The 24203-nt window shown below is 48.7% G+C and overlaps 1 protein-coding gene across 3 annotated transcripts in view; it reads left to right on the top strand.

Moving 5' to 3' along the window:
* LOC137624551 (BSD domain-containing protein 1-like) overlaps window positions 1–24203 on the top strand; it is a 173690-nt gene that overhangs the window by 37993 nt on the left and 111494 nt on the right. For all 3 annotated transcript variants that reach the window (XM_068355442.1, XM_068355441.1, XM_068355443.1), the window contains 2 exons: window positions 2834–2885; window positions 23421–23549. In XM_068355442.1, coding sequence (XP_068211543.1) covers window positions 2834–2885; window positions 23421–23549 — 181 coding nt within the window. The remainder of the gene's footprint in view (window positions 1–2833; window positions 2886–23420; window positions 23550–24203) is intronic.

Below are 24203 nucleotides of genomic sequence, written 5' to 3'. Positions count from 1 at the left end.
TCATTTATAAACTATAAAAATTTGAAAATAGCAAAAGGATAACAATTTCAAAATAACAAGAGGAAGAGAAACAAGATAGAATAGTGTGCTCGAGTGTACCCTCAAGCAAGAGATTTCTAACCCAAGACAGTGGAAAACCATGGTACAGAGGCTATGGCACTACCGAAGACTAGAGAACAATGGTTTGATTTTGGAGTGTCCTTCTCTAAGAAGAGCTGCTTACCATAGCTAAAGAATCTCTTCTACCTTAGCCAAGAGGAAAGTAGACACTGAACAATTTCAGTGCAGTAGTTAACCTCTTGAGAGAAGAAGAATTGTTTGGTAATTTCAGTGTTCTCAAATGTAGAGGAAAGAGGAGAATGTGTAAAGAATAGTCCAGACTATTCTGCGTTTGTGTCAGTAAAGTTGAAATTAGCCATAACCAGAAAAGGGATCCAATGTTGTACTCTCGTGCCAGTCAAAGAACCAAATAACTCTTTGGTGGTAGTATCTCAACAGGTAGCTGGTGCCTTGGCCAACCTATTTCCAAAAAGGAGACTTGTGACTTTATGAGGTTTCTCATCTCTGGACATGTTCGCCACCCACCTGAATCACAAACTCCCGATGCATTGCTCTCCAGTCCCAGACCAAGCTGCAGTGATGGAAGACGCATTTCAACACCCGTTGGACGGTCTAGACTACGCCTTCACACCGTTCTGTCTGATTCATCAGACACTGAACAGAATCAGAATATCCAAGGAACTCAGAGTAACACTAATGGCCCCAAGGTGGCCCAGCAGCAGAGTGGTATTCAGACCTGCTGGAACTTCTCACCAAAATACCAAGAGAACTTCCAGGATGGCCAAACCTGCTATGCCAACCACACATAAGAAGATTTGATGACACAGTACACTGCCTGTCCCTTCACGGTTGGATACTATCCAGTGTCTCCTCTGAAAGAAAGGTTTTTCAAGACTAACTATGAAGCAGCTTTCCGGATATCTCCAAAAGTCTTCTGTAGCAGTTTACCGGGCAAAATGGAAAATCTGTGATTGGTGTCGTAGGGGGAATATTGCCCCACTCAAAGCCACCATTCCCTGATTACAAACTTTTTATGTTCATAAGGAACAAGCAGGCCCTCTCTGTCACTGTGGTGAAAGGCTACTGCTCAGCCTTGAGCTAAGTTTTCAAACTGAAAATTTTTGGACCTTTCAGATTCCTGGGAACTCAGCGTTGATAAGGAGTTTCGAGCAGTTTTGTCCTCCTCGAGAACTAAAGCCACCTCCTGAGATGTGACTAGGGTCCTACGGGTTTTAAAGAACACTCCATATGAACCTATACGTAAAGCCTTATACATAGACCCTACCCTGAAGACAGTCATCCTCCAAAGTGAGTGAACTGCATGGTATATCTCACCTAGTGTCACATTCTAGAGGGTGGAGAGAACTATCTTTGTCCTTTGTCCGTGAATTTGTAGCCAAAACCCCGAAATCCGATTGACAACGATATCTGATTTGACTTTTCAAGATCTTGTCTTTCAAAGAGGTAACTGATTACCCAGATGACATGTTACTATGTCCTGCAAGAGCAGTATGTAAATAACTAAAAAGGATGCAGTATCTCAGACCTAAAATCTCCAATTTGTTTGTGAGCACTGGCCATTCCAAAAAGAAGGTTTCCAGAAATGCCATTTCATTTTGGTTGAGAGAAATCATCATGAGAGCATATAAGTCCTCAGGGGAAGCATCTCCAAGGGCCCCCCTCGAGAACATGATATACGTGGGCTTGCTGCAGCCCTAGTGTTCCGCAAAAGCCACTCAGTAGTTCCAAGTTTTAAAAGATAGGAGTCTGGAAGAGACAATCCACTTTTACAAACCACTACCTTAAAGATTGCACATACAGGTCCTTAGACACATATTATCTAGAAGCCATTGTTGCTGCACAGCAAATAGTTTAATTTAAGTTCTCATGGGACAAGTAAATGCTTCTATCGCAGGTATTAGTTGCTCTGCATTATAAGGGTGTTTATGAGCATAAAAGCGAATAGTGATTTTGTTCGAACTTGAAGCCCTCACTTAAAATCTCCTTAATGCAGGCAAGAATGCTTTGTGTTTGTTGACTGATATGTAATGATATATAGCATATACAGTATTAATATTGCAAGGTACCTGATGTTCATATCACTTCACCCTGGTAGAGCTTTTTGGAATACAGTAGAACAGAAGGTCTTGCCTCGTACAAGCCGGCATCACTGTTCACAAATAATTCACTTTGATCTCTTGCTATTATCATAGTAATTGTATCTTGGGGTAAAAGGCAGACCTACTACACTATGGAGACTTCCACCAATTAAAAAGACCCCATTAAATGACTCAGAGGTTTGTGTCTGTAGGAATAAACTACAAATTTTGTACAAACTTGAGTCATTTACCATAGGTCCTGCCTCAGCCATCCCTACAGACTTTAACCTGAAGAGTGTTGTGACTAGACACTTGGAACACGTATAACCTGTCATGCTCACTGGCTGCCCCAGCAGCATAGCATGACGCAATGTACTGATTTTTTTTTTCTTTTTTTTTTTTACTCAGGTTTCTATAGCTAGGTAAAATTTGTAGTATTTTAATCACATGATAATATTAAATAAAAGTGGCATACATTAGTCAGTTTTGTGTGGCTAGGTAGTTTTTGCTGTGAATAAATTATCCTTCAATGAGGAATAGGAATGATCTTTTAGTATTAATGTCTAAATAGAAAGGATTTTTTAAAATTTAATCTTTTTGAGTTAATGTCTTATGTGTAACTTATTATTATGATTTATCAATGCTTACACTGAAGATTTTATTTATTTCAACAGAGGCAGAGGTGATGGAAGCTGGTGGGGGTGGTTCCAGGATGCTAGAGACAAGGTACAGTAGTTGAGTGAACCTAATCATTAATTTTTCCATAACTGGAATACAAACCTCTGCCATTTATTGGGGGTATTACTTTCAGTGAAACAAAGTACAGTGGAACCTCTACATACGATTGTTCCAACATCCGAAGTAAAATTCCATCAAATTTTTGTCTCGACACCTGAAGTAATGCTCCAACATCCGATGTAGATCTTGTTTACGCCGGTAGATTGCAGCACGTAAGAGGGACGCCATTGAGTGTCGAGTGCTCTGTTCTTGTGTGTATCGTGTGGTTTTCCTCTGTTTTGTCTGTTATTAACAGTGCTTATTTTCTTCCTTTTCTCACATTTCCTTTTTGATTTTACCTATAATCATGGTGCCTAAGAAGCTAAGTTTCAGTACAGGTAGTGGTGAGAAAAGGAAGAAGGCAATTCTTTCATTAGAATTGAAGCAAGAAATTATAGAAAAACATGAGAGCAGTGTGCATGTGAGTGATATGGCTAAACAATATGGCCGGAATAGGCCTATGATCTCGAGGATCATCGAGCAGGAGGCAGCCATTAAAGCAGATAAACCATCGAAGGGGATCACCGTTATTACAAGACATCGTAGCAATACCCTGGAAGAGATAGAATGCCTTTTGTTGATAGGGATAAAGGACAAAGAGATTGTTGGCAACAATCATTTGTGAGAAGGGCCAGCATGATCGAACAGAAAGAAAGAAAAAAGTGAAGCAAAGAAAACCAAGATAGCATTAACAAGCTCTTTTAAAAAGTCTTCTCTCTTTTTCTGTTTCTCTCTAAACATAGCATTAACATGTTCTTTAAATAAAATTCTCTCTCTCTCTCTCTCTCTCTCTCTCTCTCTCTCTCTCTCTCTCTCTCTCTCTCTCTCTCTCTCTCTCTCTCTCTCTCTCTCTCGTTCTTCTTCGCTGTTATAGTGTTAGAGACGTCTATTATTTTTTTCTGAGAGAGAGAGATTAAACAAAAATGTGTTTAGAGTACATATGATTTTTAACAGCGTCAACGAGTTGAAAAACAATTAAATGTAACTAAGAAAGTAATAACAGCAAATCTGAATTCCTTTTTGTTCCGTAACTGAAATACAAACCACGCTATTTACATGGGGTAGTTACTTCGGCGTAGCTGAATGACGAGCCATAAGAATTTTAACGAGGGTTTACTACCCCTCCGCTAGTTAGCGGGGGGTAGGGAGAGGTAGCTTGCTACCCCTCCCCCTCACACACACCGGTGAAAAGCTCACTTTGCTTTTGGCTCGGATGGCGATCGGTTGTCTCCGCTCCCATTCTCACTTGACGGCCATTATTGTTTTGTCTTTTTAACTTACCTTTTCTTGTACTTAATATATTTAAACATTATTGATGTTTATATATATTTTTGTGTATAGGAAATAGTAAGTTTCCTTTGGTTTCGGTGTGTTGTGTACGTTTACGAGAGTGATCGCCGGCTTAGCCAGACCACCACGATTCTCTTCTTGGTCACGGCCGTTCACTCCTAGGCTACCATGGTTGCCTTCGTGGAGTACGGCCCCTCTCTCGAGGTCGTTCACCTCTTACTCCGTACTACGCCTACGATAGCTTCTCAGGCCGAGTCGCTATTTCGTTTTTTTTGTCTCAATTATTTTTATGAATATAATTGTATTTTTAACTTTTCAGCTCGGGGAACACGTCCCTTCGGGGGTCTGTAATCCTTGGAACATTCAAAGTCAGTTGCATAATTATAATGTTATAATTTCTGCTTTTTGTTAAGTTTTTCGTCCCCCCCTCACCCGTGCATGTCAGTGGGGGAGGAGGGCGCATACCTACTTTCGTTCTTATGTTTTACTTTCCCTCAGGGTTTCTCCCGGGGAAATTTCTGTTAAATAATTATTCTTTTTTTTTATTTTTCAGTTTACGATGCCGTTTCTTCGTGCCTGTTGTGTCCCTTCGAAGCAGGGCTGTCCTGTTTATGCCTGGGGAGTCTGCTGTCGCTGCCGTCTCTCTAGGACATATTCAGAGGCGTTCCCTTCTCTTAGAAGTTCCCCCGTGACTACTGTCAGCTCTTCAGTGCATCCTAGAACGATAAGGAGGTTCGCCTCCAGGGTAGTTAGTTAACTTCCCTTCTTACCTTCCCTGGTCCTTAGGCGGTTATGCTCTTGGGGCTGAGCGACCGCCCTTGTGACTTGCTCAAGGGGCTGAGCGGTTGCAAGGCAGGACCATGGTACTAGCGACTATGCTCTCGGGGCTGAACGGTCGCTTCTGTAGCTACGCTCAAGTGGCTGAGCAGCTGCAAGATAAGTCTGGACCTCTCTCGTTCGCGAGGGAGGCCGCACTAAGGGCTCCTCTTCGGAGGATTGCTCCTTTTGTCTCTTCTACGAAGTGTCTCCTCCCTTTCGCGTGAGAGGACACTCACAGAGACTCCTCTTCGGAGGATTGTTCCTGTTTACGTCAGCTGATCTCACGGCCCTACGGTGCGCCATCTCCAGTCTCTTCTACGAAGTGCTCACCTCTCTCATTCGCGAGAGAGGCCACTCATAGAGACTCCTCTTCGGAGGATTGTTCCTGTTGAAACAGCTTGCTGTTCAGTCACTAACACTTCGGTGTTTAGTGACAGGGAAACTTCGGTTTCGCTTTTTCCCTGACCCTTCGGGGTCTCGTAACTTTAGTTACGCAGTTCCCTTGGGCTCTCGTAACTTTAGTCACTTCTACACTTCGGTGATTAGTGACGGGGAAACTTCGGTTTCTCATTGCGCTGACCCTTCGGGGTCTTGCTACTAATCCCTTCGGGGCCTCGCTACTCAGGATCGTCATAGATCGTCCGCGCGCGGGTATCAAAGTTTTCCCGCGCGCGATCGCCGACTATCTTCTCTTGCGTGCGAGCGCCGACGATCTTCGCACACGTGTGAGCGCCGAAGATCGTCCGTGCTGGCGCGAATCGCCGACGATCTTCTTACATAGCCGGAGATCGTTCGCGCTCGGGCACCAATGGTTTCCCGCTCACTGTCTCCGACGATCTTCTCTCGCGCTAGCGCCGACGATCTTCGTACACGCGTAAGCGCCGAAGATCGTCCGAGTTATTTCTTCCGCGCCTGGGATGTTTTCCCACGTGCAATCGCCGACGGCGCGCAAGCACCGGCGATCTTCTGTCGCCGAGATCGTCCGCGCGTGGGATGGTTTCCCACGCAATCACCCACGATCTTTCACGCGCAAACGCCCACGATCTTCATACGCGCAGAAGCGCGGGGATCGTCCACGCGGGCACCAATGGTTCCTCCCGCACGATCGCCGAAACACCCGCGCTCACGCGGGTACGTGTGCGTGCGAGCGCAGTTATACTGCTACGCACATTTCATTCACGCTCTACCCAGATCTGTGCTTTTCGCGCGATCACCAGCGTGATCAGCGCACCGTTCTCCGACACGATCGCGCCCTAATTACATTAGGGATTCTGGCGGTCAGGCCACCTTCGCGTTTCTCTCCCCCGCAGCGTAGAGCAGCGCCCTCTCCGGAGGGGGGGAGGTTTCCGGACAGGTCAAAGGTCTCTTCTCCCTTCATTGCAGATTCTCTACGGGCGAACCCTCATGTGTCAACTCCTCCAAGGGATCGAACGATCCTCTCCCCTCCAGAGGGACTCCCTGTCAGCGCGACAGTCCGTCGGCATCCCTGGTGGGACGCCGTCGTCAGAGCGCTTACGCAGGCAATGAGCCTGTGCCTTCTGACTGGGGTCACTAATCAGTAGCAACTTCCTCTCCCCCTGAAGAGAGTAAGAGGAATCCCTGGCATGGTATTTCTTCCAAGGACTATCCTGTCCCTTCGCGAGTCCTTACGCAGGCAATGAGCCCTCCTCAGTCTTTTTCTCTCCTCCCCTGCGGATGAGCATTACCCATACCCAGGAGGGTCGGAAGATCCGGTCCTCTCCCCCATCACACCATAGGGGGAATCCCCGCCTCTTCCTGAGAAATCTTATCGTGCGGAGGGGGCGTAAGCCTTATATCCTTCATTGCTGGAGTCCTGTTTCTCTCCTAGGAGGGAACCGAAGGCCCAGTCTTCCGCAAGGACCCGACAGGAACCAGATGGACCCTTGGACCATGTCTACGAGTCTCCCCAGGAAGAGCCTCCGGGGACGAGAGACCTCGCTGCCAGTCCATCAGGAGGAGAAGCTCCAGGGGTCGGAACTTGGGTTCTGGCAGGTCCTGGCCCTCAGGAGAAACCTCAACGGGACCCCAGATCCAGAGATTCCTCTTCGTAAAGGGAAGGATACGGTCCGGGACCGAATCTACGCACCCAAGGACTCCCTTGGGACAGTGCAGCTTGCCCTGGTCCCAGGGAATAAAGAGCGCCAGAGACAAGGCCAAGGGCCAGCTCTCTGAGCTTGCCTCCTTCATTAGTCCCGGTTGGTATCGAGCCCCTCCTTCCTCCCTGGGTAGGGATCGGTGAGGGGACGGGCCCTCCGGGCAGAAGTTCAGTCCATGTTGGAGATGCGCCCTCCAAGAGGTGGCTAACGGGTTCCGAGGCTTCCTTAATCGTCTCCTCCCTAGGAGAAGGCGTCTGGAGGCTGGATACCGGTCATCAACTTCTCGACTCTGAACAGGGTTGTCAAACAGTCTCCGTGCAGCATAGCGACAGCAGACGCGGTCAGTCTTGCGGTGAGACCACAAGACTTCATGTGTACCCTGGTCCGGTAGGACGCGTACTTCCGATCCCGGTCCACCCGTCTTCAAGGAAGTACTTAGGAGTTTGCCTGGCAGGCGGATATACCAGTTCAAGGTGCTGTGCTTTGGTCTCTCCACAGCACCTCAAGTGTTCACCGAAGCTTCCACTCTGATCTCTTCATGGGCTCTCAGGATCGGCATCCATCCCCTCCATTTCCTGGGTGACTGGCCGATCCTAGCAGTCTCGAGGGCATCCCTTCTTCGCCATCGGGACAAGTTCCTCGGACTTTGCCAAGTTTTAAGGATCATGGTGGTCCTCGAGGAGTCCTCCCCGCAGCCCTTTCAGAGTCTGGTTTACCTAGGCTTGGTCTTAGACACCAATCTCCTGAAGCCTTCCCGTCAGACGATAGGATAGCAAGGCGGAGGTAGGTCGCGAGACCTTCTCCCACACGAGAAGAACCTCCAACTCAATGTGGTTACGTCTCTCCTCCCTGGCCCGTCTGGTTTCCAACAGTCGCCTCAGGTTGAGTTCTCTCCAGTGGCGACTCAGGACGTGGTGGAGTCAGGGACACGACTCCCCGGACGCCTGGATCCCTAGGGGACAACCGGAACAGACGGACCCCCAGTGGTGGGAAGCAGACGAGAATCTACATTAGGGAGTGGACCTTCTCGTCCTCCCCCCTAACTTGATGCTGTTTTCGGACGCGTCAAAGAAAGGGGGGGGCCCACGTTCTGAAACACGGGACCTCAGGCCGGTGGTCAGAACCAGGAAGTACCTTCTCTAGACCTACTAGAGATGGAAACTGTGTTCCTGGCACTTCAGTAGCTCCACCAAGCCTGGTGGACTACTCTGTGGTTGTGAGGGTCAACAACACCACAGTGATGGCTTACATGCTCAGACAGGAAGGTACTTTTCAGTACAGCCATCCCACCCTGCGGTAGAGATACCGAGATGGTCCGGGTTCCCCTCGATCTCCTTAGCAGCTCGCTTGATTCCAGGCAAAGGAATAGGCTCGCCGACAGTCTGAGCAGTGCGACACAGACACCACATACCGAGTGGTCTTTGGATCCTCAAGTAGCCCACAGAGTCCTGACTCGGTGGGGCTCCCCTCTGTGGACCGGTCCGCTACAGTGCTGAGCTGCAAGCTCCCGCTGTACTGCTCCCCGGTCCCGGACCCCAAGGCCCTCTGGTAGATGCCTTCCAGCAACGGTGAGACAACATCGATGAGTTCGCCTTTCCCCATTCTGGCTGATGAGGAGAGTACTCTACAAAACCTGAGTATCTGTCAGTCTCTCAATGACCTCCATAGCTCCGCTAGCGCCTCTCGCAGATGGCTCACCAGTCCTTGTGTAACACCTTACGAGGGAAACCCCCCCCACGTCACGGGTTACTCACACAGCCACATGCCATCATCCTCCGCAAAGCTGTAGCTTCGCTTCGACTTCCCGCCGGGAGACTATCCAGCATCTCCTCAAAGAGAGAGGATTTTCGCAACAAGTTGCGAAAAGGAGGTCTGGACTCCTGCGCAAGTCTTCTGCAGTAGTCTCCCAGGTGAAGGGGCGAGTTGCTGTGGTCGGTGTCATGGAGAGGGTATCCCTCCACACGATGCCGCTTCAAGCAATAGCGGAGCTCCTCGTGAGATTGCGGGATGAAATGTACCTTTCAGTTTCGACTGTGAAGGGCTATCCCCCAGCCTTAGGCCTTGCCTCCAGGCTCAAGGGATAGACATTTCTCCCTCGCTGGAACTCTTCCTCCTCATACGAAGTTATGTCCTCTCCTGCCCTCAGTCGAGGGTGAGACCTCCTCCTTGGAACGTGGTTCGAGTCCTCAAATCTCTAAAGAGACCTTCCGACGGACCACTACGTTAGGCCCCAGATCACCACCTTACTGGGTAGACAGTGTTCCTGCTAGCTTTATCCTCACCCAAGCGAGTCACATGGTCTCTCATACGACTTCGCCCATTCAGGGGGATATGGGGAAGCAACGTTCAGGTTCGTCCCTGAGTTTTGTTGCCAAGACTCAGAACCCGGGAGTGCCGGACCCGCTGTTCGACTCTTTCCAGGTTTCGAGTTTCCGTCCTGTAGCAGATGACCCTGACCATCTCCTACCTTGCCGGTAGGGAGTCTTTAGAGAACAGCTGCGGTTCGTCTCCAGGCTCAAGCCTCGTTCGGGGACCCTGGGGAAACGAGGAGAAGGGCCTCCAGGAATATCATCTCAGCCCGGATTCGCAGGGTGTTACACCCGGCCTTGAATCCTGACCCTTCTCCATCGCATCGCCCTAGAGCCCGTGATGTCAAGGGCGTAGCTATGTCCCTGCCCTTCATGGAGCAGCATTCAGTGACGCAGGTCCTGCAAGCAGGGGTGTTGAAGCGTCAGACCATCTTCTCAGCCCCTTACCTGCAAGATATGACCCACAGGAGGCTCGATACGTTTCTATCGGCCCTGCGGTGGCTTCACAACAGCTGGTCTAAACCTCAGGCTCCTTAATGGACAAGTAGCAGAAGGTTGAGGGCATTGTTACCTGGTGTTAGTCTGCATGAAGAAAAAGATCTGTCTGGCCCTTATTCTTTTCTTCATCCTCTCCTCCCTTTGAGAAAGCAGCATCCTGGGTTCTCTGCACAGCTGACCTCAAACCACTGCAGGTAGACCATGCTTCCTTGTGCTCCTAGTATTAGGTGTAATACTGTCATGTCCCCATACCCTGACAAGGTGGTATTGGGAGAGTCCTAGCCTAGATTTCCTTCTGAGGAACTCCAGGTCAACTGGCTAGGACAAGTCACTTTTCACCTTCGCATACACCTTACGTAGGCCGCGGCAGTTTCACAACCGCTAGCGAGGAGCAGGGATTCCCTATTGTACGAGTACTTGATCGCTCGAATGTGGAATGAAGTTAGTGTTGACGGCCGGGATTGTACTAAAGGATTTCCATTTGACTGCTCTTTAAAACGAAAGACCTATTGATCACCGGATTTGGAATTTGTTTACGTATGATGATGATGATGATGATGAGGATAACGTTCACGACATAAATTAAGTAATACATTTTTGTATTGAATGAGTCAGTGTTGCCATAGTGTGGCTTTGCAACTGAAGTTGTTGCGTTGGGCTTGAAAGGACTGTTAGCCCTTGTGTGGACGAAGGTGTCCACACACCTATATTATATGTTAAAAGTGTTTTTGTTTGTTGGTTTTTTTGTTAATTTTAAGTTTTTGTGATTTATTTTGAGATTTTGACTGCAGTTTATTTTAATATTAAGTGATTATGATAGTTTTAAGTGTGGTTGCTGGTGTTTTTTTCGTTAAATATTCTAGAATATAAGGAAATATACTTTTAAGGTTATGTTTAGTTTTTGTTACCTTTTGTTAAAGAGTCTGGTATAGATAACGTTAGGTGAAAGTTTGTGTTGTTTAGACAATTGTCTGTAGGTGTGAATTAGGGTGTGGGGCTTGTTTTTTAAACATCCCGCCACAGGGAAACTTGGGCATCCGACATCTTGCACTAGAGCGGAGAAAAAACACCGAAAAAACACAGCCAAAAAATCACAACAGCGGAGAGCGATGATGCTATGAAAGGAGTGACATAGATGGCGTGGGTTGAGATGGTGGTAGTAGCATTCAGTGGTGGGTGTTGAACGGCACCTCGCTGTAACGAGGATATTGAGGAGGAGATATCTAAATGGCGCAAGACCTCTGGTTGTGATTTATCACGCGCCAGTATTATACCGACACCTTATACAGTATAGGTGAGCGAGCTGAGTTCAACCCTGGCATTCCTATGCAACTTTTTTCTCTGGTAATTCATAGCAGTTATATACCTCAGAAATGATGCAAAAGGAGCATTTCACGGAGCGGCACAGGTGGAGCCCAGAAAATGAAAAGACTTGATTGGAGTTAGTACTTTCGTCCATTAGGAACATCAATAGACTCAACAATGAGAATACATACTGTATACAGACATCGTATTTATACAGGAGAAAAGGATCCACCAGCTTTCAATTTCTTAATAATTCTGGAAAAGTCAGATTTTAGATAAAAGGATAATACCGGATCAACGGAAAACTTAGATTCAAATTTCTACTATACCACCCGTGTGTCACACGATCGGACATAATAACGACATTTCTCTTTTTATGTATATATTATCCTTTGTATCTTCGCTCTCCCCTCGCACTGACAGCAACATGCATCAACTTGTCTGCCTATTTCTAATTGTTAAATGTTAACAGAACCAGTTGCCAGTTGGACAAGAAATAGCATGTTGTATTTTGTTACCTTCTTGCTGGGACCTAGTGTGTATATATTCTCGGTGTGTCTATAATAAAGTACTCAGTTGCATTCATCTCGCTTTTGACTCGCAACCTACTCTTGGCATGTCACATTGGTGACCCCGGAGTGCGACTAGCTCCTCCCGCCTTCCCCCCCTCACTGTTACTATGGCGGACTCCACGGAAGTTAACGCCGCCCCATTCAAACTTTCATCGTTTGCCAGCAGAGAGGCGTTTGCTTGGTTTCAGCGTGCAGAAGTCCAGTTCCGCATAAAGGGCGTGACTCGCTCAACCACCAAAGCAGATTATGTTCCCCATGTGTTACCCAAGGATACCTTCCCGGAAATCTCTGACTGGCTTTGCGAACAAGGAGACACCCCAGTAGCATATGACCCACTCAAAACATACATTCTGCAGCAGTACTTGCCGTCGCCAGCTGCCCGTATAGCAAAGCTTATTCAGCTCTTTCAACAACCGTTGGGGGACCAAAGGACTTCGCTCACCCTCAGGGAAATTACCAGTATCTCTTGCCTGCAACCTGCTGCAGACGGCTCTCCTCGTGAGGTAAACCTACTTCATGCCCTTTGGGTACGCTGTTTACATGAACCTGAACGCGCTGCCATACCCGATGTCGATAGTTTACCCATAAAGGACTTGATGACCAAAGCCAACGTCCTTATGGACAGCCACTTCACGACCTTCAAGACTTTCATCAACGCCTCCACTCCTGACGAAGAGGACACCTATACAACGTCAACCGAAACTGACATGAATGCCGTAGGACACACACGCCTACCCCGTGACGTGCCGGAGTGGCGAAAAAGCCACCCATCACCCACCACTCACTCGCACCCCAACTAACGACTTCTACAGCCACTTTCTGCTGGCCATCGGCCGCAGTTTTGCTACTACAACTCCAGATTCGGGGCTGCCGCTAAGAAATGTGCTAAGGATTGTCCTTGGCCAAAAAACGTGCAAGTAGGCCATCGCTCGTGGCGGTGGCCTCCCGTGTTTCTAATCTTTTCTTTTTACATGATGCAGGAACGGGCGTGCGATTTTTGATAGACACGGGTGCTTGTCGTTCTCTTTTGCCAAGGGAACTCTTCAGGTCACGACGTAGTCTGTCTAAGTCTGCGGATACCCACGAATCTGCGATACCCACCTACGGTTACGAGAACCTCGCATTATTGTTTGGAAACGGCAAATTTAATTGGAAGTTTCTCGTTGCTGACGTCACATTGCCTATGCTCGGTGCGGATTTCCTCTCTCATTTCCACCTTCTGGTCGATGTTGCCCATCGACGATCAGTCATTGCAGACTCGTACTTGGCAACACCTCTTCAACCCGCCCCCTCCAACCTTGCCCTCCACATCAGCACACCCATGGATGCCTACGCCCACCTCCTCATGTCGTACCCGGAAATTTTCCATCCAGAACTTTGCCAAACGCCCACAGCTACTGCCAAACACGGTATTTATCACCATATCAAGACGACGGGACCCCCAGTCTTTGCCAAATTCAGATGTCTGGCACCGGATCGATTGGCAGCCGCCAAACAGACATCCGCCGAAATTGAAGAAATGGGCCTTTACCAAAAGGCCTCCAGCCCATGGTCATCACCCTTACACATCGTCCTATAGAAAGACTGCTCCCTCCGTCCGTGTGGGGATTACAGGCGCCTGAACATGTAAACAGAACCGGATTACTACCCCCTCCCAAACATCGCCGATGTGACGACCTACCTGCACAAAGTGAAGGTTTTCTCCACGCTCGACCTCCTGAAGGGTTTTTATCAGGTGCCTATGAACACAGAAGAGATCCCCAAGACCGCCATCACCAGTCCCTTCAGTACATATACCTTCAATTTCTCCTGTTTTGGCCTTCGCAATGCTGGGGCCACTTTTCAACGTCTCATGGATGGCATCTTAGGGGGCCTCCCCTTCTGTGTATGTTACGTGGACAACATACTTCCTCAAAAGAGGAACACCTCCGTCACCTGCGCATCGTGCTCAACCGCCTACAACAAAACGGCCTTGTACTCCGCTACGACAAGTGTACCTCTGGCGCCAACGAAGTGTCGTTCTTAGGGCACCGCATCACTCCTGAAGGAGTCCATCCCCTCCCAGAGAAGGTAGCAGCCATTCAGAACTTGCCCTCGACCGTCAAAGCTCTGCAGGAATTCTTGGGTATGATCAACTGTTATCACCGTTTTCTGCCAGCCATTGCCGCTACTCTTGCTCCCCTCTACGCCTCCCTCAAGGGCAAGCCAAAAGACCTGAAGTGGGGTCCCCTTCAAGAAGGGGAATGCTCCATCAACCGCTGCTGCTCTCACTTTTCCCGTCCCACATGCCCTTCTCCTTCTCTCCACCGATGCCAGCGACGTTGCTATTGGTGCAGTACTCGAACAGGTGGTCAACAGCTCGCCCCGCCCATTGGCCTTCTTCAGCAGAAAACTGTCCAAGGCAGAATCAGGTTATTTTACCTTCGATCGCAAATTGTTAGCGGTGCACTTGGCTGTCCATCACTTTTGCATTCGCATAGACCACATGCATATGGTGCACAGGCTGACGCCTGGTCCACCCGTCAATACCGACATCTCTCCGCCGTGGCTGAATACAATTGCACCCTTCAACACTTTACTGGGAAAATGAATCCCATTGCCGATAATCGAGAAACACGTTGGCTGCCGTTCAACTGGGATTGGATTACAACGCCTTGGCTGAAGCCCAATGACAGGATCCAGAGTATCAAGCATGTAGGACATCCTGCACATCCCTTCGTTGGGAAGACATCCCCCTCGACGACTCCTCCACCCTCCTCTTGACGTCAGTATTGGTAGACCGCGACCTTGGATTCCTTGTCCCATGTGCCGACAGGTGTTTGATTTAATTCACGGCATTTCACATCCCTCGCGCCGTTCTACTGCACAATTGCTGAAGACGAAGTTCATTTGGCACGGCATTTCTAAGGATGCTAAGGATTGGGTCCATGCTTGTACTTCTTGCCAAACTTCCGAAGTACATCGACACACGGATTCAGGAGTTGGCACCTTTCCTCAACTTCAGCGTTGTTTCGCCCACATTCACGTTGACGTTGTAGACCCCCTACCCACATCACAAGGACATCGTTACCTGTTTACCATCATCGACCGCTCCACTCGTTGGCCTGAAGCCATTCCCATGGAAACTGCAACGTCCACCTCATATACACCTGCCTTACTCTCAGGATGGATATCAAGATTTGGTATCCCCGAGCATATTGCTTCTGACAGGGGTACCACTTTCACGTCTCAATTGTGGACGTCATTAGCAAATCTCCTGGGCATCACCCTACATCAGACAACTGCTTACAACCCTGCTGCCAGTGGAATGGTTGAACGTTTTCATCGCACCCTCAAAGCTGCATTGATGTCCTGCTGCAAGGACTCCAACTGGTTTACTCAGCTTCCCTGGGTCCTCCTGGGACTAAGGACCACTCCTAAAGATGCCCTTGACGTTTCAGCAGCTGAAATGGTGTATGGCGACCCGTTAGTCGTCCCTGCCGAATTGTTTCCTTCTGCAACCTCCTCCGACAATTTCCAGCGCATACATCACTTCGTGGGAAAATTTACTCCATGCCGCCAGATTTACAAGCCCCCCAGCGAAGCATCACATACCGACAGACTTGCACTCTGCAACGCATGTCTTTCTACGCAACGATACTAGCAAGCCACCGCTAACGCCCCCTTACACGGGCCCTTTCCTTGTGATCTGACACAATCCGAAAGCATTCCTACTAAGCATTTGTGGCAAAGAAGACTGGGTCTCCATTGATCGTCTAAAACCTGCTTATCTCCTGCCAGATGACCCGCCTACAGTTCGCCTCTCTAGATCAGGGCTCCCTGTTTAACATGTACAGTACAGTATATAATTTTTAGGGGGAAGCCATGTACCACCCGTGTGTCACACGATCGTACATATTAACGACATTTCTCTTTTTTGTATATATTATCCTTTGTATCTTCCCTCTCCCCTCGCACTGACAGCAACTTGCATCAACCTGTGTGCCTATTTCTCATTGTTAACTGTTAACAGAGCCGGTTGCCTGTTGGACAGGAAATAGCATGTTGTATTTTGTGACCTTCTTTCCGGAACCTAGTGCGTATATATACCCGATGTGTCTTTGATAAAGTACTCAGTTGCTTTCATCCCACTTTTGAGTTACAATCTACTCTTGGCTCGTCACAAACTGCCTAAGAATATATAATTTAGTAATTCTAATTTTGAAAAGTGCGTGGTTATCTCTTTTGAAAACATTAAACGAAATTAATTGGACACAACAAAGGTTGTATCAAGCTTACAAGTTTTAGGCACCTGTACAAAACTGAAGCTGTAACATTTCGTACAACATTTTGTACAATATTCAAAGAGGAGATAGCTGCAATTTTATTTATTTTTTCTTTTTTTTTTTGGCAGGAAGCAAACAGTATCATACATATTGCTTTCATATAAGCAACACTCCGCAAGACATCAGTTGCATAATCATATTTTGTTCCAACACGAATACTTACCTCGAACTACTTTCTTAGGAGTTACCTGTAATCTCCTCTCTACCGACCAGAGTTTTGTGTAGTATACCCTAAACCCGTTTTCTATGGAGGGCTAACTCGGGAGTAAGAGAACGTGCCCCGAGGGTAGCTTTTGCGCTAGGTCGAGGTCCGCTTGGGTCGTGAGCGTCAGTAAGTTCTCTGGTCGCGACGTGACACCACGTCGCTCTCGTCTCTCTCGACCCTTTGTGTACGCCGCGTGTGTCCCACGTGTTTACCGCGTGGTAACTTGTGCTTATCCCTTGTGTTCCTGTGCGTTCACTACCCTTCCTTGTGCTTCCCAAGTGTATTCCTGTGCGTTCACTACCCTTCCTTGTGCTTCCCAAGTGTATTCCTTTGATTCCCTGCGTTCCTGTGTCTTGTGTTTGTGCGTTATGGAGCAGATCTGTCGTTGTCCTGGGCCTAGAGCCGGAAAATCGTGTGGAGCTTTCCTCTCCAAACCTGAAGTGGATCCTCACTCCCTTTGCTCTTCCTGTAGGGGCAAAGTTTGTTCGCCTTCGGATACATGCCTCGAGTGTGTTGGTTGGAGTGAAATTCAGTGGGTGCGTTACGGCACGAAGAAAAAGAAATCGTCGAAACGTTCACCCAGAAAATCTAGTGTTTCTTCGCCGCTACCGTCGCCCAGTGAACGGTCCGACGGGGCTTCTGTCTCTCCTTCCCCTACCCAGAGTAGGGGACGAGGTAAGTCCGTTGTGGGGAAAGAACCGGGCGTTCTTCCCCAGGAGTCTGGTGAGTGTGAAGTGGGAGTTGCGGGACCTTCTCGGGCTAGTGAAGAGCCTGGTAGTGCTGTGTCAGGGAGCTCTGGAGACTCGGCCCTTGTGCTTGGGGGGCACGTTTCCTCCGATGACCCCTTATGGTGTAGCAATGTTGTTTCTGTGTCTTCGCCCCCTTCGTGGGCCTGTGTTTCAGGTTCTTCGGCAGGCGGCGACAACCAGGGTAAGTTAGGCTCCGCAGGGAGTGATGCCTTCGGATGGAAGCTTCTTAAAACGCCAGGTAGGTCCCCTATGCGGATGGAAGAGGGCCTGGATACCTGGTTCCCTAGTGTTGGGCGCCAACCCTCGTTTCCAACCCCTCTCACGGAAGTTCCTGAAACCTTCCTGCAACCCTCTACCCCGGGTACGCAACGAGTCGCGAAGTCCCCCGCGGCCCCCGCTTCTGCCCGCCGTACGGTGGGTACGGTGACGTCGGGCTCTTCGGATGGTGGGGAGTCATTCTCTTCGGGAGAAGAAGCCAGGAGAAAACATCGGCGTCGGAGGGAGCGGTCCAGGAGCAGGCGTTCCCGCTCAAGATCCTGTTCCAGGTACAGCAGGAGGCGCTCCCGCTCTCCACGGAGGAAACACAGGAGGAGTAGGTCACCCGATGGTGATTGGGTTTTCGTACCCTGTAAGTCGGAGATACAGTGTTCCCCGGACCGGCGGTCCAGGGATTTCTCGCCAAGGAGACCATCCTCCAGACATTGTTATGACCGTCGCAGGGAGAAACGCGAGAAGGCCTCTGCAGGCAGGCGTAAGACCGCGAAGCCTCCGGTTCACCCCGCCCAGCGGGGGGAACCGCGCTTCCTTACGGGCAGCCTGGCCGAATCAGCCCAGCTGGTGCGGCCCTCGGACGTTAAGGAACGGTTCCCGCTGTCGGGTCAGCACACGGGATCCACGTCCTCGTCCCCCAGAGAGCATGATCGGACACTAGTCCTCGCCGGTTCGGCGATGCCTGTCCTAACCCCCGTCCCTGGTGCGGAGGTCTCCGCCGGGGAGGACCAGTACCTCCGCAGGGGAGTGCCTGTTGTGCCAGGACCAAGGCGCCCGGTGGGAGTGCCCGGTGACCCGGCTCCCCGGGCTCAAGTCGAGGCTTCGGCCGACGGTAGGGAAGGTTCCCCGACGGAGGACTCGGCCTATAGAAGAGTAATTAGTCTGATCAGGAGACATCACAAGATTGAAGAACCGGCTGCTACCGATGAGGACTACTGGAGGTCCAGCCTTATCCGGTTGATGCAGGCTCCTGTCCAACCAAAAGCCTCCCTGGCTCTTCCTGTGGCCCGAGATCTCGTCCTGGGACAAGAGCACGTTGATAGAGTGGTGGCAGGTAATGCCGAAGCTTCCAAGACGCAGAGCTCTTCGAAGTTGCTCCAGGGGCTCAAAACGCAGAGCAGGGTCTATGTGCCAGAAGGACGACGGCCGGGAGCCTGCAAAGTGGAACCTGCTCTCGACATTCTGGGACAGGGCGCATCGGAGGACAGAGCCTCTTCAGCCCCGGTCTGTTTTTCTCCATCAGAGGCTGCGATGATGGAGGTAATGTCTAAGGACCTAGTGCACGTCTCCTCTTGGCTAGACTGGTGGGCTTCCACATTAGTAGGTGTGCAAGCTACTTATGACCCGACAGACCCAGAACAGCAAAGCCTCCTGAGGGAGCTTATCACCTCCGGGGGCAAGACTCTTAAGTTCCTCACTTACCAGTCTCTCACCCTGACAGCGAATTGGGTGCTTCGCAAGAGGGACACCATCCTGGCGAAGATGTCCCGGAAGGTCCCAGACAGAGAGGCGAGGGCCATGAGGAGCCTTCCTTTGTGGGGTGACTCCTTGTTCCCCTTAAAGGACTTGGAGGAGATCATGGAGAAGGTGGCTAAGAGGAAGGAAATAAACGCGCCCAGGCCTACGCCGGTAAGGAGACCTCCCTACAAGAGGTCAGTCTCAGACAGTGCCGCGACGTCTCAAGCCCCTCCTAGCCTGACGAAGAGAGAAGCCCCTTCTTCCTCCTGGGCCTCAGCGCCTCAGCCCCCCCGTAGAGGAGCCCCAGCAGCTTCAGCCTCCTTTAGGACAGGTTATTCTGCCTCCAGGAGAGGCCGTTCAGGCTGCTCCTCCAGGAGGAGATAGAGTGGGAGGCCCCCTATTCCTGCCCAAGCCTCAGGTTGGGGGATGCCTCACACTATATTGGCAAGCATGGAAAGCTCACGGAGCAGAGCCCTGGTCAGTGTCCGTACTGAAGGAAGGCTACAGGTTACCGTTCTTAGCAGAACCTCCCCCTCTAATTCCGGCCAGCCGGTCGGAGTGGTTGGTACCCAAGGACCCGTTGAAGAGGGCCGCCCTTCAAGAGGAGGTGTCCACCATGTTGGAGAAGGGCGCCATGGAGGAGATCCTACACCCAGGACCAGGTTTCTACAGTCGTCTGTTCCTGGTGGAAAAAGCGACAGGGGGGTGGAGGCCGGTGATAGATCTGTCGGCTCTCAACAAGTTCATAAGGAAGACAGAGTTCAAAATGGACACTCCGAAGTCAGTCCTGCTGTCCTTGAGGGAGGAAGATTACATGATGACCATAGACCTCAAGGACGCTTACTTCCAAATTCCGGCTACCCCTCAAGTTGAAAGTTTCTCCGGGTGAAATGGGGTACCCAGATCCTGCAATTCAAGACCCTTTGCTTCGGATTGTCAACAGCTCCCCAGGTATTCACGAGAGTCTTCACGACAGTCTCAGTGTGGGCCCACGAGCGAGGCATTCGCCTCATCCGGTACCTGGACGACTGGTTGCTTCTTTCCTCCTCGAAGGACGTCTTGAAGGAGCAAGGGATGAAACTTCTCCAGTTTTGCAAGGGTCTGGGTATCATGATCAACCCGGAAAAATCGAACCTATCCCCCTCCACCAGAATGACCTATTTGGGGATGACACTGGATACCCTTCTAGGAAAAGCATTTCCGTCGTAGGACAGAATAAGCAATCTGATGAAGATCCTTCGTCCGTTCCTGTCGGGGCAACCCAGGAGGGCGAAGGACTGGCAAAGACTAATAGGGCATCTGGTGTCGTTGGAAAAACTGGTTCCCCAGGGGAGACTCAGACTCAGAGCCGTCCAATGGAACCTGAAGAACCTCTGGTGCCAACTGGACTCGCAACAGAAACTAATCCTAGTCCTACCAAACACAATACCCTCCCTGGAATGGTGGCATTGCCGGTCGAACTCGCTCAAGGGGATGCCCTTCGCGAACGACCCTCCCGAGTTACTTCTTTTCACAGACGCCTTCCAACCAGGGATGGGGAGCCCATCTCCTCAACGGGACGGCGAGAGGAACCTGGATGGACGGAGAAAAGGACCTACACATCAATGTCCTAGAGTTGAAGGCAGTCCAGAAAGCTTGCCTACACTTCGTCGATCTACTAAGGGGAAGCATTGTGGCGTTGATGTGCGACAACGCCACAGTGGTAGCGTACATAAAGAAACAAGGAGGTTTGAAATCAAGGGAATTGTGCGATCTCGCCCTAGAGATCCTAGATTGGGCAGAAACGAACCAGGTTGTGTTATTGGCAAGGTTCATCCCCGGGAAAAAGAACGTTCTAGCCGACGGTCTCAGCAGGATGGGTCAAATAGTAGGGACAGAATGGTCCCTCCTTCCAGAAGTAGCCAAGCTCATCATCCAACGTTGGGGTTCCCCGGTGATGGACCTCTTTGCAACCAAACTGAACGCGCAACTTCCCGTGTATTGTTCTCCTGTCCCAGACCCGAAGGCAGCCTTGGAGGATGCCTTTCAGCACAGGTGGGACAACCTAGACGTTTACGCTTTTCCCCCTTCACGTTGATAAGGCAAGTACTCAACAGAGTAAGGACTCCCCGAAACTTAAGGATGACTTTGGTAGTGCCCTGGTGGCCGGAGAGAGAGAGTGGTTCGCAGACCTAAAAGACCTGGCGAGTCACCCCCCGTGGCCACTCCCCGACAGGTCAGATCTTCTACGACAGCCGCACTTTCTCAGGTTTCACGACAACCCACAGTCTCTACGCCTTCATGCCTGGAGACTATCGAGCGACTCCTAAAGAAAGAAGGGTATTCAGCAGCTACGGCTAAGAGGATGTCGCTATACCTGAGAAGGTCGTCGGCAGCGGTCTACCAAGCGAAGTGGGCCTCTTTCACGAAGTGGTGCGCTTCGAGGCACATTAAACCCCTCAAAGCCTCGGTCCCAGACATAGCAGACTTTCTGGTATATCTCAGGGACGAAATAGGAATGTCAATCCCAGCTATAAAAGGAGTGCGGGCTGCCTTGGGTCAAGTCTTCCTTCTGAAGGGCATCGACCTGGGTTCCTCTAGACACATCTCGATGCTTGTCAGGAGCTTTGAGCAGTCCTGCCCCCCACAAGTAGTCAGGGTGCCTCAGTGGGACTTAACTAGGGTCCTGAAGATGTTAAGTGGCCCCCCCTTCGAGCCAATGAAAGATATCGTAGACAGGGATCTCACTCTCAAGACAGTCTTTTTGCTAGCCTTGGCTTCCGCAAAAAGAGTAGGGGAGATCCATGGGCTGTCTCATGACGTCTCTCATTCGAAGGGGTGGAAAGAGATCTCTTTCAAGTTCGTTCCTTCATTTGGGGCGAAAACCCAGAACCCAGCTGTCTGGGACCCAAAATTCGAAGGTTTCTCTCTGCCAGCTATCCCTAGGACGGGGAATTCTGAGGATTTGAGATTATGCCCGGTCCGTGCCATTAGAAAATACTTTAAAAGGACTGCTCATCTCCAGCCAGGCATCAAGAGCCTTTTCGTCTCCACAGGTGTTACTAAGAAACAGGTATCGAAGAATACCATTTCCTTCTGGTTGAGACAAGTTATTGCCAGGGCCTACAGGGAAGAAGGACTGGCCTTACCAGGCGCCCCCAAACCCCATGACATCAGGGGTCTGAGCACGTCCTTAGCCTTTGAGAAAAACATGGCAGTGGGTCAGATCCTTCGGGCAGGTACCTGGTCTAACCAGTCAACCTTTACTGCCCATTACCTCAAGGACTACTCAAGGAGGTCCTTAGACGGGTTCTCCATTGGAACAGTCATCTCCGCGCTTCAAGTGATTTAACGGTAAAAGCCCCAGACTCAATCGTGGATAGCAAACCGGGAGACACAGGTTCGTTCCCTTTCACCCTAATCCCCGTTTTTTCCTATCCTTATCGGAGATAACCCTCTTATAACCATTGGATAACACGTCTCTGCAACTACGTTACTGGATTCAACATCAGAAGAAGTTTTTCAAAGGGTGAGTACTTAGACACTAACGTGAGCTCTTTGTGTAGTTACCCTATCGTCCGTTTTCCTAGTATGTTTTGTTTTATACCTAGGCCTCTTGGCTTCCGCTTGCTGGGTCTGAGGGTCAGGAAGGCACTCCCACCTCCTAAAGTGTAAGTCTCCTAAGAAAGTAGTTCGAATTAAGTATTCGTGTTGGAACAAATAAAAAATTTTAAGTAATTTTTATTTTTCCTAACATACTTACCGAGAACTACTTTCGGGTAATGGCCCTCCCTACCTTCCCCGAGTGCCTCTCTGCCCTTGCGAGAATTGTGCAACATCCGAAGAACTTACTGACGCTCACGACCCAAGCGGACCTCGACCTAGCGCAAAAGCTACCCTCGGGGCATGTTCTCTTACTCCCGAGTTAGCCCTCCATAGAAAACGGGTTTAGGGTATACTGTGCTACACAAAACTCTGGTCGGTAGAGAGGAGATTACAGGTAACTCCTAAGAAAGTAGTTCTCGGTAAGTATGTTAGGAAAAATAAAAATTACTTAAAATTTTGGATTTTCTCTAATTCAAGACAAAGATATACTGTTTTATATAAAGACGTAATTGATTTAAATTCAATCTAAAAGCGATGTAGTAAGTCCCCTACTTTTGTATGGAACCTACATTTTTGTCATTTTCTCTGGGTAGAGCCATGACCATAATACAGTACCTGGATTAATTTTTATCAAATAATGTAATCAAATTGCTAATATAAGCAAATATAATCAGACACATTATGCTATTGCATAATGTGTCTGATTATATTTGCTTATATTAGCATTCAACACTTACTTTCCTACATACCTGTGGTAGAAATTTGAAGTTTCCCCTTAAAATCAATACCATTGTTAAAGACAAACTGCTTCAGTTGGCTGCATGGTTAGCTGATTTTTCAGTTATTTATAAAAAGAAACAATCACCATAAATGCTTATCATACAATATTTACTGTAGATTTTAATCATAATCATTTGAATTATGTAATGTTATTACAGTCTTAATTACAGTATTAAAATTGACATATTTCTTTATGTGCCAGGTGGTATCTCAGTCCTCTGAAGTTCTCGAGTTTGTCAAGAAAGACATTGATGAGTTCACGAAAGTTGTTACCGAAGAAGCATCATCTGTTGTATCATCAACAGCCAGTACACTTAAGGAAAAGCTGCGAGTAAGTATGTTTCAGCAAATTTAAGTTGGAAAACTTTCAATTGCCCTATATAGTACTGCACTTTAAAAAGCACCGTCATATCATTCATTCTTCATATCTAACACCTTAAGAGTGAAGCTCTTATTGAAGAGTTTAATCTTATTTACAAAGAAAAAAATAATACTATACCAGTATTAGGTTATTGTGCAAAATGTGTTTGGGTGAACATCCTAATGTGGTAGAATTTTTTTATCCTGAAAACTTATTTCATAATGAATACAAAGATATTTTCAAATGTTGCTGAAAATTTTCTATAAAACTGAAAACTGAAGCTGACTTAACATTTATATGTGTCAGAAGTTATCCAAACTCAACTACAATAGATTTTCTCATTAACTGCATTTTGCACAAGAAATACAAAAGATTATGCTTTTGTGTTTTAGTCTTTTTGTGGCTTTCTGATATTTTAAGCTTTATGTATTACCAGAATTATCTACCACTTAGGGGTTTAGTGCTGTCATTACATCAGTACGTTAGGCATTACTTAAGGGTCTTTGCAGCATGCCTTTTGCCTCGGTACTTTCTTTATAATTTTCTACTTTGTTGTTCTTCCCATTTCCTATCTTGCTTTTTGATGTCCAGCCTCTCCTAACTTTTATTTCATAGTGCAATAAC

This window comes from Palaemon carinicauda, chromosome 31, assembly GCF_036898095.1.
Source record: "Palaemon carinicauda isolate YSFRI2023 chromosome 31, ASM3689809v2, whole genome shotgun sequence".
Lineage (NCBI taxonomy): Eukaryota > Metazoa > Arthropoda > Malacostraca > Decapoda > Palaemonidae > Palaemon > Palaemon carinicauda.
The sequence above is the reverse complement of the archived record's forward strand: the minus strand, read 5'-3'. Positions and strand labels throughout refer to the sequence as shown.